Genomic DNA, 14347 nt, shown 5'->3' on the forward strand with positions numbered 1-14347 from the left:
GAGAACATAGTAGTTGAAGGGCAGTGGACTTAGGCTTGTGGAAGAGGCGGTAGACTTAGGCTTTGTAGCTGCTGAAGGTAGAGTGTAGGGCCAGTGGATGAAAATTATGAGAACTGTCTAACAATTAAAATGCTTCCCAAAATATGCTGCTGCCTTTTGAAATATTCCTGGATGGAGTGGTGGACCTAACTAGGTGACCTCTAAAGTCCTTCTTCTAAGATGCTCGGATGGTATGAGGACATGTACTGATTGGTTGAAATTTGAATTGTTCTCTCTTTTAATTGTGACTTTTACTTTTCACTTGTACTGGTGCTTTTAAATGAGGATTGGGTTGGTTTTTTGTTTGTTTGTTTATTCTTAACCTTGTGTTATATTTTCTCCGCTAGCCCTCCTTGGATTTGCAGACATTGCTTGACACTTCTTTGGAAATGTTAGGTTATAGTGAGAAGGTTTTGATTTCCCTTGTAGTTCAGGTAATACTACTCTTGTACTGCCTGAAGTTTTTCCATGGACCGTATTGGATTCTTTAGGGCTTGGAGATACTACAGTTGGGGTTAAAGTTTGAAAAGAACTGTGGCAAAGAGCAAGACTCTGAAGATGGTACTCAACAGAAAATAACATTGACTATGGGGCATCTGGAGAGATAAGACTCCAAAACTGAAATTTGATTCCTAGATTCTCCACACCTGAACAGCATCCTGGTCAGAAATATTAATCACTGTATTTGGCCTTATAATAAGGCCCCTGCTGGCATATCAAGCTAAGGTCCAGTCATCTCCACTTCTTATCTCCTAAATAGAGTAGAGCTCTTGGAAAATCAATAGGTTTTGAACACCTAGAATGTGCCCAACAGTTGCTTAAGCACTGTGGAGAATTTACTGCCCCTCCCACCCCCCATGTGACATGATCCTTGACCAGTTTACAGTCTAATTGGAGAGATAAAACCTAAACAAAACAATTAGAAATAAGTCAATATATATTAAAATACCTGTTAAGTACAATTAAATGGTCATTTATAAAGTTTTATAACGTTTGTTTAATTGAATTGAAAATGAAAATGCCAATTTTATGTTACAGACAGTGAGTCTAATAGGAGTTAGAGAGGTCATTGTGGGATAGAATCATCAGGGAAAGCTTCATGGGTTTTGAAAAATTAGTAGGATTTGGGTAAATGGAGAAGGAGGATATTTAGGGGTGGGGAAGCTAGGGAATGTCATGAACAAAGGTACCAAGGGGAGAATAAGTAAGGGAGGGGGCGTGTATGTATGTATGTATGTATCTATGTATGTATGTATGTGAAAAGGAATGGGAAATAAGGTTGAATACATAAGGTGGGGTTGGTAGTTCTCTATTTCTAGTTTCTTTATATAATTTCTAGTTTGTTTTTAGTTAAACTAAAACTTATAAAACTTTTAAAACTCTCCTTCATACTACTGCCAAATTAGTCGTCTTTTAAATCCCAGTTCTGATAATGTCACTTGCCCACTTGAAAAAACTTTTAGTGGTTTTCCCATTGTTTGCTGGAAAAAAAGTTCAAGCTTCTCAGCCTGGCATTCAGCAGAGAATTCTGACTTTCCTCCCCCCACCCCCATGTCTGTCTTCTCTCTCTGCCATGATCTTATTTATTCTTAAAGGACTATTCTACATATATGCTGCCTTATTTATGAAGAGCTTCCTGGTTCTGTCCAACTGGATATGATTGGCTCTCTGTCCTCTGAGCCCCCAAAGTACTTTGTTGTCTCTCTTATGACACTTATATTCTGTCTTGTTTAACAGTATTTATGTACTAGGTGTATACTCCATTAGATTATAAAATTTTTGAGGGTAGAATATACATCATCTCTGAAATTACTTCTACCAGGTCTTATGTGGGGTAGATGTTTTGTGAATATTTGTTAAATTGAATTACCACAATGAGCATAGTAACAATACTTCTCTCTCTCTCTCTCTCTCTCTCTCTCTCTCTCTCTCTCTCTCTCACACACACACACACACACACACACACACGTGTGTGTAGCATCTTAATTATTTTTGCTTATAGAGGCAAATAGTGGCGGATATTCTGAAAGTCATTTACAACTGCCTGTAGAATTATGAATTTTTGATCTATTTAAATATGAGTATGTACTGGGGATACATTATGATTCAAGCTAAATAATAAAGTCCTGGTGTGGATACCTGGCTATGGAAGGTCTGGAAAACATTACCTTGAAGACCAGTGCCCTCGCCATGAGTAAAGTCATACATGCATTTCTCTAAGTTTATTGTTTGATTCACCCTTCTTGGGCAGAGGGGTGAAAAACTAAATATTTTTGGTTTAAAATATCTTTCCTGGTGTCACAACTTAGAACTTTTGCCAGATCTTCCTAAACTTCATTGAGGAAATAAACAAAAGAGTTAGGTAGGTAGAGAAACTGAATAAATAAAAAAGATTGAAGCAGCATCACCTCAGAGATAAATTGGAGGTTGGTCCATGGCACCTTTTTTCCCTAAAAAGCATCCATATGTGTCATTTGAATGTTGTTTATTTGAGTAACTTTCATGATTCCTGATTTATCCTTCTAGATTTGGGGTGGGGGGGCAGAAACATTATCTTTATTTCACATAAAAGGAAACTGAAACAAAGAGACATTAATTGATTTGTCCAGGAAATTTTAGTGGTGGAGCCAGGACTAGACAGGATGCCTGATTTTGACCCAGAATTCTTGCCACTGGATCTTAGTATGTCATCAGCACAGATTTTTAGGTCAGAGACAGCAGCATGATGTAGTAGGGAGGATTTTGAATTTGGGCTCATGATACTCAGCTCTGCTACTTAATACCTGTGTGATCTTGGACAAGTCATTTAATGTATCTGGACCTCAGGTTTCCTTATATGTAAAATAAAAGGTTTGGAATAAAGGATCTCTGAAGTCTTTTCTAAATCTAAATCTTTCTATAAGTGTTGTTTCTCCTGGCTTGATGTAAGCAGGTAGGGAGGAAACATCCTTGGCATCAGAAATCACTGAGTTAATATGGGTGGAAATTTGGTTTGCCTTAAAAGAAACTTTCTGTATGGCAAGTGTGTCATGATGCAGTTGGTAGCTCATGACAGCAATTAAAGAAAGTAGGTACAGATTCCTGCTGCCTTCACAGTTACAGTTTAACTTGCTAAGGTTGGCAGCATAAAATTAAAAGATTTCTTCATGCATCCTGCTTTTTTAGGGCTGGGTGGATGTGTCAACATAATGGTACATCTGTCACCGTCAGGAACTGGACACCTTTGCTCTATGTCTAGAACTCCTCCCCAACAACAACTTAATAATAAAATGCTTAATGAAATGTGCCCAGTGGGAGCCTGCAGGTGGGAATGACTCTTCTGTCTGCATCCCATACCCCAGGAGCTCCTGAGAGCCTTCCAAAGGTAGCCAGAAAGTGTATGTTGACCTGCTCTGTTCAGTCATAAATCTGGTTTATTAGAAATTGACTGGTCTGTTTGTCAGCTCAATTGTAAGTAGCCTATCCCGATCACTTATCCTTGAAGGTTAGGACCTGTTTTAATTAACCCTTATCTAAAAAGCCTCTGTAACAAAATAGACAATATTTTGTGAATAGACATTCATTCTTTTGACACAAGGTTAATCTAGCAGATATGTTTATTCTAGTGTTCTGAATTATGTTTTACAGTCAAAATAGCTTCTATTTGGAGATGTTTAGTGTAGCAAGAAGCAACTTCAGTGGTGTGACAGGATGGAAAAGAAGAGAAAGATTAAAATTAGTCTGTTTCTCTTGTAATTTTGCTCTTTAAATTTTTGAAGAAATGTAGTTTGTTAGTTTGAAGGTACTAGTCACAATTCCTCAGAGACCAAACCAATTGTTTTGGTTCTGAATGTAAAATCATTCTGAAAATAAGACTAACCTAGGATCATGAGAGCAGCTTTTAATTAGCCAGTAACTGACCTGCCCTGAATGAGTAATTAATTATGCTGGACAAGAAGAGACTCTTGAATTAATTTATTAACTACCTGGGGTAGGGTGTTTTGGTTTTACTTTTTTAAACTGCTTCTGGCTACTTGACATTTCCTAGACCAGATGATGGTATAGTATGATCATCTGTTACTGATTCTACTAAATGCCATGTCAGAATAATTACCTTGCCATTCTTTTATCTGTGTAGAAAGGTTCACTTTGTTCCCAGGTGTTCATTCATCCATCCATTGCTAAGTCATCTATTCTGCTTTCCCTGTACCCCAGCCCACTTGCATTCTCCTGCAGATTTGTCTTCCTAATAGTCTCTAACTGATGAGTTCTATATCTAGAATTTAGCAAAAATTAATCTGCTGTTATTAGGGGAGGAGGAGAAGGGAACAAATATTTGTATGTCTACAGTGTAAATATCTACAATGTGCCAGGAACTGTAGTAAGCACTTTTTATAGATATCATCTCATTTGATTTTCACAACAACCCTTTGAGGTAGGTGCTGTTATTAGCCCCATTTTGTAGTTAAAGAAACTGAGGCAAACAGAGGTTAAATGACTTGCCCAGAGTCACACACAGAGTATCTGAGTCTGGATTTGAACTCAATCTTCCTGACTCCAGGTGCAGCACTCAGTCTCAATCCGTTGCACCACTTAACTGCCCCTCTCAAGTATTAAATAAGTTAATTGTTCTGGCTACTAGTCAGTGTCTGTAGTAACTTAAATATTTAAACTAAAGTATGTATCCTTCATTTCATTCAGTTTTATGGGAGTTGTTAGGGGCAGGAGATTTAGCAAAGGAGAGTGCCGTCCTGTTGAAATAGCTTTCTGAAGACTTTATGCATGTGAAACAAAGGTGGATACTATTATTCACAGTTTGGGGAAGAGGTTGGATGTTTTGGTAGAATGAGATAACGACTTCTTAATTCAAAGGTTTTTTTAAAGTATGCAATATTCATCTGTAGTGAGGCTAATGGCTTTGTATGACATTAGAGTATGTATGTAACCATTTATTTTAGCCACTAATCTACAGGATTGTTCTCTTTGACTGTCAGACAAAGACCTTTTATAAAAACTTTTAAAAGATGGTTCCTGGAGAATGTAGTGGCTTCGCAGCTCTCCCTGTTTTAGCCAGTGTGTAATAGTTTCTGGCAGGGATCAGAGAGCATACCCATTCCATTGTGCTGTCAGAAGCAAATAGTGCAACCAGTTGTGGTATTTAGAATTGTGTTGTTCCCTTGGTGCCAGCCCCTTTGGCAACTATAGCAAATCCAGCTAACAACATTGATTTGTGAGCCTCTTATTACTGATTTAACTGAAATCTGTTTTACTCATTTTCCCATTCTCCAAAGGAAGGAATAGTTCTTCATAAAGCATTATTTCCTGAATTTAGTATATTGTAGGCAACACTTATGTCTTACGTTTCTTGTGGCAGCAGTGGGTGAGATATATACTTCTCAGAATAACTCTTCTGTGGCTGTGTCCTCTGATTACATCCAAGATAGTTTGGGCTTTGGTCATCCATCAGTAATGATTTTAAATTTCTTTTGAATATGTTGTGTTGATTTCTAATTCAGAAATACACCTAAGCACAACTTGGTTACATTTTGTTCTTAGGGTTATAGGTCTCAAGAAGATCATTTTCTCAAAGGAACCAGGTCTTCTGCCTTGGAACAGGAAGTAGTCCGCCCAGCTCTGTTCTAATAGAGCAAAGAGTCTTAAACAAGGGTTCATGAACTTTTTTAAAAAATTATTTTGACAGCTATATTTCAATAAACTTTTCTTTGCAGTCCTAAGCATTTTTATTTAAAAATACTGTTTTGAGACGAGCTCTCACTAGATCTTCACCAGACTGCCAAAGGGATCCATAATATAACAAAAGGTGAACTTCTGCTCTAGGGGCATAAAGGAAATAAATAGGGGCAGCTAGGTGATGTAGTGGATAGAGCACTGGCCCTAGAGTCGGGAGGACCTGAGTTCAAATCCAGCCTCAGATACTTGACACTAGCTTCGTGACTCTGGGCGAGTCACTTAACCCCAATTGCCTCACCAAAAAAAAAAAAAAAGCCGAACAAACAAACAAAAAAAACTTCTGCTGTAGAATCTCCTTCCTGGAAAGTTCCTTTCTGGCACATGATTAGGTACCAACTTCTGTGTCACTGCTGCTGTCATTAACTCTCCATGGGCAGCTTGTGGTTGTAAGGGCAAGTAGGCTAAGTCTTGCCAGGTAGTAGTGTAAAGTGTAAAGTCTTGCAGGCATTTGAGGAAGCAGTCTACTAGCATTCCTACTGTTATATGGTCTGTTGCTGTGGGGAGAATGAGCCAGACATTCCCATGGGACTTTTAAGGATTTTCAGGCCATTTGAGATTTTAATTTTTTAAATGGAGGGACAAATCAGCTACCAACATAAATACTTTCCATGGAGCTCAAAGGAAAGTAGAAATTCATGTATAAATACGGATTGTCTGAAATTCTTATATTCCTAAGGGAATCCACAGAATATAGTAATAATACTGTGTAGCCATGTAGTGCTTTATACTGTAGAAGTCCTTTTGCAAATGTTATTTCATTTTATCCTCAAAACATTCTGTGGAAATGTGCAGGTATTATGCCTGTTTGACAGATGAGAAAAAGACATAGACAGGTTATGACTTGGCAAAGGTCATTCATGAATCTGTGGTTGACGCAGGATGACAGCTCTCCTGACTTGTAATTATAGTTCTGCCATCCTAGACATACTATTTATTATGTGTTCTTTGATGTCAGATACCAAGGTAAGTTGTGTTAAAAAAAAAGTAGTCTTACACTTTTAATTGTGATGTGGATATATATACCTCTTTCTTCCCCCAAAGACTCCAGAAACACTCCAAAGAGTTTTGTGGCTGAGAAGGAGGTAACACAGGATGATTAAAGCAACTTGCCATGGGTTAAGGCAGATTAACAACATGAACATTTTCCAGTTTTGCTTGATTTCGATAGTTCTAAAGTAACTCTTTTTTGAATATTAGTTAAATTAGAATATTGGTTAAAATTTTACTATTTTCTCCTGTGTTTAAATTGGCAGGGGTCATAATAAATTAATCAAACACTGTGGGCTTAAAAACCTTTCTCTTATAACACATTAGAAAGACTGAAGATTAAAATTATGTCCAAGGACTGATCTTTTTTCCTCATTTAATAAGAATGTTTCATTTATTTCTAAGTGACAGCAAAACCACTTAGCTCCATTTTGTTTACTTTTGAACTTTGAATGTTATCCAAGCTGCCCAGATTCTGACTGTACTTGCTAACAACTAGAATGAAGTTTTGTTTTTTATGAATACTGAGCTGTTTTGGGGGATGAGGGGGAAACACTTTACCATCATATTTATAGTGCCCAATCAAATCCTAGTAAAAGTTTTAAAATAATTTTTTTTAAATGGGGCTTTTAAGGGATTATTCATGGATGGCAGGGATAGGTTCAACCACGTTGACATATTTTACAAATACCTGACAGTTTTATTCCTTGTTTAGTTGACAATATCTGTATTCTGAATTCATGCTCAGTTATGGCTGTTGTTACTATGTGAAGCCTACTAGAAAATGTAAAGTCTATCATTGTTCTCCACCAAAAAACTGGTTCCCTAAATTACCTTCATTTCTTTAAAACCCTTTCCAAAGATTTGGTCATGTTCCAGCAGGAATATCTGTGTTTTTGCTGCCATTTCATCTCCTGGGGGCCCGTTATATTCACTCCATATATTCACATTTACTACTCTGGTATCAATCTGGTATTAATCAATAATTATTAGGTAAGCACAGTGAGGGATGCAGAAAAATATGAAATAGCCTTTCCTCTCTAAGAATGTATGGTTGGAAAACTAAAGCTAATATACTTGATGAATAATGAACTGTATGTGATAGTGCTAGATTATAAGTCAAAGGCCATAGAATTCAGAGGAAAAGAGAGATCAGTGAAGGCCAGAGTACAGGATCTTAGAATATAAGACTGCAGGGGAAACTTAAATACTATCTGCTATTCCCTGGGTATCCAGCTATGGACTATTGACCCCAGGTTGCAGTCCTCCAAAAGTCTTACCTAATAAGCTAGCATAGATGTGCTTGTATTACCTGCTTCCGCAACACCATTGTGTAATCAACTGCTAACAGCTTTGGATCAGTTAGTATTTGTAATTCTTAAAAAGTTCACATGTACCAAACACTGATAACTAGTACACTATTAGATCTGATCCAGTCTCCTCATATTATAGATCAGGAAATCGAGGCCTACAGTAGTCAGAGAAGATTTAATAGAAAAGGAATTGAAGAAGGATATAAGAGGGGAACTTCAAAAGGAGAGGTAGGAATGAGTATGTGAAACAGTGAGAAGGCAACCCCAGATTAGAATAACAGTATGTCTGTAAAGAAGTATAGTAGGAAATACGTGTATGTAGGTAGAGTGGGGGGCCAATTAGGAGGGTTGTGGCCACTAAGTAGAAAAGTGAAGGTTTTATGGGAAAAGAAATGGAAAACCATTGACTACTTTTGAGCTGAGGAATGATTTGAAAGCAAGGTATGATAAGACTTGGAGGTTTTTTGTTTTGTTTTATTTTTTCCTTCGTTGTCTTCATACCCAGCAACAGCATAGTGGGTGAAGTAATTGTATTCTATGGAAAGGAGTAGTATTTAGAGAATACTGCACAAAGTTGAATGGAAGTTCAAGTAGGATTGTGGGACTTGGGGGAGGGTGGAGGGGAGTGTTCATAAGTCTCAGTCTGTTCCTTACCAGAAATCCTTATTTGAATTCAGACTTCTTCCTTGCACCAATGTCAGTTTGTTTATATCACCAGGAACTTGGATCTCCATCGGCCAACAGACCTTCAGACTAGATCCTCTCCATTGGGTTTCCACCCCAGCGGGACTCGACAGGTGTTTGGATCCAGTTCTTACTCCCATTCTAGTGTTCTCCCCTGCCCTATGGGTAGAGAAAAGGCCACCAGGGAGCTCTGCCATTATCCCACCTGGAGTCCAGCACACTTCACTGTTGGAGAACCGTTTTGTTTTTGGTTTTGGTTGTTGTTTTTTGTTTTTGCATTGTTCCAAACAGTTTGAAGAGTGCACTTTCTAAACTTTTTACTTGGAGGGGTGTGTCTAACCCAGCTGGAAGCTTCCTGGTCTTCTTGTAGACCTTTAAACAACTTGTTCTCATTCAAGTTAGTGTTTGAGTTTTATTCTTCAGAGTGCTTTTCTTGAAACTTAAATGGGTGGGGGAGGGCTTCTCCACAAGGGTAGGATCTGCTCTGCCCCTTTTGGGTTGGGGATGTCCAAGTTGACTCTGGGAGCTGCCTTTGACCATGGGGATTCTGGAACACATGAGTGAATCCGAGGGGACTGACTGCCCCCAGCAGGGTTGAAGAAGTTAGTTGGCAGCCACAGAAGAACTGCTGTAGGCGGTAAGTATGGAGAATGGTTTAGCAGTGCTTTTTAAACCCTTTTCATTCTGCGGCATGCTTGGAGCTTTGTGGCACAGTAAGAGGCATCACCAAAAGACTCATGAATTGAGTGAGCATGTGCCTGCTCATAACCAAGCCATGCTGACTTCTACTTGTGCTGGTCCTTTCACTCATCCTTGGCCAGCACATATGTGAATCTTCTGTAATCATGTTGGAGTGGGTTTTTTTGTTAGTGTTACAGTGGCCAGAAAACTTCTTTCACTAATGACATACCACTAGCATGCCTCAGCATGCTGATTGAAAAGCACTAGTTCAGAAGAAATGGGAAAAAGAAGCCAGATTTGACTAAATGATCTTTGCCCATATAAAATTGTCGCTAACATCTATACCAATATGCAGTATATTTTATTTTAGCTGACAAGTGACTGATGGTTTGAAAAAGTGTCACTGATTTAACCAGGGTAGCCTTGGTGTATATAGAGAGGTAGGGCCTTACCACCTGGCCACACCATATTTGCATTAGTAGGATTGGGGTAGAACCAAAGTACTAAATGCTGTCTTCTTCTGTGTTTGTATTCAGTGTACGTAAGTGATACAAAACAACAAGCACTAGTCTGGAGAAGCATTGACCGGGAATGACTCAGGAAATGATATAGAAGAGAGAAGGGACTCATGGTGTTATCTGATGCTGCCATCAGTATACACTGGGAGATTTATGTTATTTTGCAGCCATGCAGCAAAAGCCTCCTGTCTCTTTAATAACCTGTGTGAACCTTTTTATTTATTTAAATCAAATTACAAATAAAAGCAAAATAAAGACAGGTGTGTGAAGTTTCCGTGTTGTGGTGGTTTATCCAACAGCAAACTCACTAATTTTAAAAGGGTAACAAAAATAAATAAATAAAGGCCTTCAGCAGTAATTTGAGAGCAGACTTACAAGTATAGTGAATTTCAGTCTTGATTTCAAAAAATAGTTAAATGCCTAGTATGTATACCATGTTGTGCGAAAGCCTTAGCAAAGAGAGGGACTAGGGATTGATCCTGAGCCAAAAAAATGCAAAGTATGCTCTCTGCCAATAAGCTGAGTGACAAATTTGTACATCTGTATAACACTTTCCAGTTTACAAATCACTTTTATCCTTTTTATTTTTCTGATCTTAGAGCCTCACTAAAACTCTCAGGTGGTAGTTGAGATGGGTGATGATGACTCATATTTCTGTTACATTTCAAGGTTTACAAAGTACTTTTCTCATAAGGATCCTATGAGGTAGTGGTTCAAGCATTGTTATCTTCATTTTACAGATAAATAAACTGAGGTTCAGATGGGACTGTGACTTGCCCAGAATCACATGATAGCTGCTAAGAGCCAGTGCCTGGACTTTTGCCCCTATTTCCTAACTTCAGGTCCAGTGCTCCTTTCCCTCTTCACTTGTCAGATTAGGAGCTTTTAGAAGGTGACTTATTCAAGGTCATGCAGCTACTAAGTGGGGGAAAATGAAACTAGAAGGCTAGATCTTATGAATCTGAATCTTATTCTGTACTGTGATGCTGAAAGTAATTGGTGAATAAATAACATCAAAAAGACTGTTTCTTTCTGCCCTTGGCACCTTGGCTCAGTAAACATCCTCTTGCTCAGAAGTAGTTTTCAACTCACAATTTTTCTTTGAAGATGTTATTTTAGAGCAGAGTATTTTAGCCAGAGCCATAAAGTGCTTCAAGTGCCAGACCCAGATAAGACAATTAATAACCAAATCATAGTACACATAGACTTCGTATTGTACCCCACAGGCATCTTGAAACTATCCTGCTACCTGCACATTTTGGGCCACTGGGACCACAAAGCCAGTTACAATGCCTGTTTGGAAAGTTAGTGTAATTCACAACTAGTCGCCCAGGAAAACATTTATCAGTAAACACTTTACATTGTACATTGCACATGGAAGCTGAAACTCAAACTGACTCTTGATAATTCACAACAGGAGAGGTCAATGTTATTGTGATGACCAAAAGCAGAAAACAAATTGGAGACTCTCTAAGGAATATATATGAAATAATCTTCATTCACACCCATTTTGACAACTGTAAGAGCAAATGATGTGTTTGATTTTTTTAAAAAAAGTTTTGATAGATGCTGTGTACTAAGGCTTAGAAAAAAAAATTTTTTTTTTTTAATTTTAGGAGCCTGAATTCAAGGTAGATGGAAAATGAGTGTCTCAATTTCAGTTTTTAGAAGAATCTTTTTAATAATCCTGATTATCTCTGGGTATCTTACGATATAAAATCTGGAAGACTCAGGAGCCTCCCTGACTACTATACCACCTGATTGGTTTGAAGGTCTTGCTCCTGCTCCTCACAGCAGAGCGAATTGTTCATGTGAGGAGCAGAAAAGCATCCCTGACCCAGCTGAGAGGTAGAGAATACTCTATACCCATGAGAATTCCTCTGCCTCCTAACTTGAGTCAGGGCTCTGGTTGCATTTCTAGCACGATGATATGACCACCATTGGATGCTGAAATCTCCATTGAGAAAAGTGGGAATACTACCTGAAGAAGGAGGTCCTTATTGTTGAATACTTGCTATACTTTTGTTGGGAACCATAATCCTATGTGAATGAAAGTCTGTGGTAGCTGGGCCCAGTAACCCTACCTCAGAAAGCCTATCTACTTGTCTAGGTAGGGCCTCGTGAATTTTGGCCACTGGGTTGTCATTATAGATAATTGAGATGGTATTCCTTGTTCCCCAGAAAATATTCTTCTGTTTCCCATAAAGGCAGCATAGCACGGGCAGCTAGATGGCGCAGTGGATAGAGCACTGGCCCTGAAGTCAGGAGAACCTGAGTTCAAATGCGACCTCAGACCAAACACACACTTGACACTTACTAGCTGTGTGACCCTGGGCAAGTAAGTGACTTAACCCCAATTGCCTTTAAAAAAAAAAAAGACAGCATAGGAGCTTATCAGTAATCTGCAAACTCAGCTTTAAACTGGGATTTTGTAAGCAAAACTTCTGTATTATATAAAGGATTCCTGTTTGGGTACTGGTTAGATTAAGATAATCTCTGAAATCCCTTCCCACTCTGAAATTGTGACCTTTTCTCGAAGGTATGAATGAAGATTATTTCATATATATTCATTAGATATATATTCATTAGAGAGTCTCCTATTTGTTTTCTGCTTTTGGTCGCCACCATAACATTGACCTCTGTTGTCGTGAATTATCAAGAGTCAATTTGAGTTTCAGCTTCCACTTGAAATGTACAATGAAAAGTGTTTACTGATAACTGTTTTCCTGGGCAATGAGTTGTGAGTTATACTAACTTTCCAAATAGGCGTTGTAGTCAGCCTCATGGCCCCAGTGGCCCTTTGTTTCATGTGTCTTGTAGTGGGCTCAGTACTTAGTCATTATATCCCTCCTGTTGGATTCCATTGTCATCTGTGGCATGACTGACTTGTGGAAGAAACCATGCTACTGAAACCAGGTCAGATCAAGTGCTTTTGGTGTCATGATCTCAAAGTGATCTTGAGCCTACCTACTTTAGTCCTTAGCTTAATTTCACAGGTTAATGTCTACATTCACCCTGTTTGGATGTGCAGTGAAAAAGAGTCATTTCCTAGTGTGTAGATGCCTTAACTCTGTCTTTTTTTTTTTTTTTTTGCTTTTAGGCAATTGGGGTTAAAGGACTTGCCCAGGGTCACACAGCTAGTAAGTGTCAAGTGTTTGGTATGAGGCCACATTTGAACTCGGGTCCTCCTGACTTCAGGGCAGGTGCTCTATCCACTGCGCCACCTACCTGCCCCCTTAACTCTGTCTTCGTGATGGAAGCTGGTCATATTTGCCACCATACACTGTTATCCTGTCCTTTCAACTCTAGCTGCTAGAGAACACTAATCATGGTAGTGAAACTGCCCATTAAGTTAGGCTGACAGCTCCTGATGAGGGAAAAAAAAAATTGGAGTTTGTGGTCTCCTGCCATGAGACAACCTGCGCAAGCTGTGCTTGGAAATTCCTTCATTTCTTGCTGCCTCTAAAAATCTATTACTTTTTCTCTCTACTTGAACGATCAGCTCTCAGTATTTAAAATCAAGTCTATGTACAGTTGATGTCTTAAACTATTTGAAAATTGTATTCTTTTTCTTCCTTAAAGTGATAGTGCTTGCTTTGATGGTATGAGAGCAGTGGGAAGAGAGTTCGTGGAAAGGGAGAAAGAATGTGCACCAGAAGGTACCTTTCTGCCTCTCTAAATAGGCCTTCAGTACCTCCACCTCTGCAATTAATGCCATTCCTCTGGTGAAAGGGAATTAGGAATCGTTTCCTCCTTTCGCCCTCCCCTAAATGTCAAGGAAATAGAAGATCGAGGAAAGCTTGTATAAAATAGATTAAATACCACATTGTAAGTTGAGTAGGTTAAGGATCAGAGCACTAGTGTGGAAGTTTTAAAATGTGTTCTTCCATCTACCTCGGCCAACAGGCTGAGTCTTTAATGTTTCCTTCTCAGTAAAATGAAGATGCATACCTGTGTCTTGAGCTCTGTACTGTGTATTTCCCAGACTTTTAACACTAGGCAGTTCACATATGTGTAATGTGAGTTGGAGGTAGGATGGGTGTGCCTCATAGAGACTGTACTGAAGTTTGAAAGGTAGGCCAGGAAGTTTAATTTGGTATGAACAAACACTGGACAGCAAATGAATACTCCTCATATCAAGTTTATCTGTATGAAATTTTTCCTCACTGTGTGACTCCAGGCAAAGTCATTCAGATCTCTCTGAGCCTTCTTTCCTCATCTGCAAAATGGACACAAAAATAGTACCTACCTCGAGGTTCTTGTGAGAATCAAATGAGATCATAGATCCAGTATGTGTTATGGTAGTGATGCCTACTGTCAGTGATACTTTAAGGCTATTACATAATTATTTCCTCTCAACAGCTCTTTGTAGAGTAGGTAGTATAATTTTTATTT

The 14347-nt window shown here is 38.6% G+C and overlaps 1 protein-coding gene across 13 annotated transcripts in view; it reads left to right on the forward strand.

The window, feature by feature from the left end:
* Nucleotides 1–14347, forward strand: part of ILRUN (inflammation and lipid regulator with UBA-like and NBR1-like domains) — a 101085-nt gene that overhangs the window by 80815 nt on the left and 5923 nt on the right. For 2 of the 13 annotated variants that reach the window (XR_013487055.1, XR_013487058.1), the window contains 3 exons: nucleotides 8209–8297; nucleotides 8788–9390; nucleotides 9971–10226. The exons of 2 other annotated variants lie outside the window; for them this stretch is intronic. Coding sequence is in view for 7 of the 11 variants with exons in the window: in XM_078155412.1 (XP_078011538.1) it covers nucleotides 8209–8297; nucleotides 8788–8866; nucleotides 9971–9979 (177 nt within the window). In the remaining 4 variants the exon portion in view is untranslated. Of the gene's footprint in view, nucleotides 1–8208; nucleotides 8298–8787; nucleotides 9391–9970; nucleotides 10227–13052; nucleotides 13093–14347 lie in introns of those variants that run through there. 9 more of the 13 variants (XM_020999375.2, XM_078155414.1, XR_013487057.1 and 6 more) reach the window with 8 other exon arrangements.

Source organism: Phascolarctos cinereus, unplaced genomic scaffold (assembly GCF_003287225.1).
Source record: "Phascolarctos cinereus isolate Bilbo 61053 unplaced genomic scaffold, phaCin_HiC Scaffold_5;HRSCAF=322, whole genome shotgun sequence".
NCBI lineage: Eukaryota > Metazoa > Chordata > Mammalia > Diprotodontia > Phascolarctidae > Phascolarctos > Phascolarctos cinereus.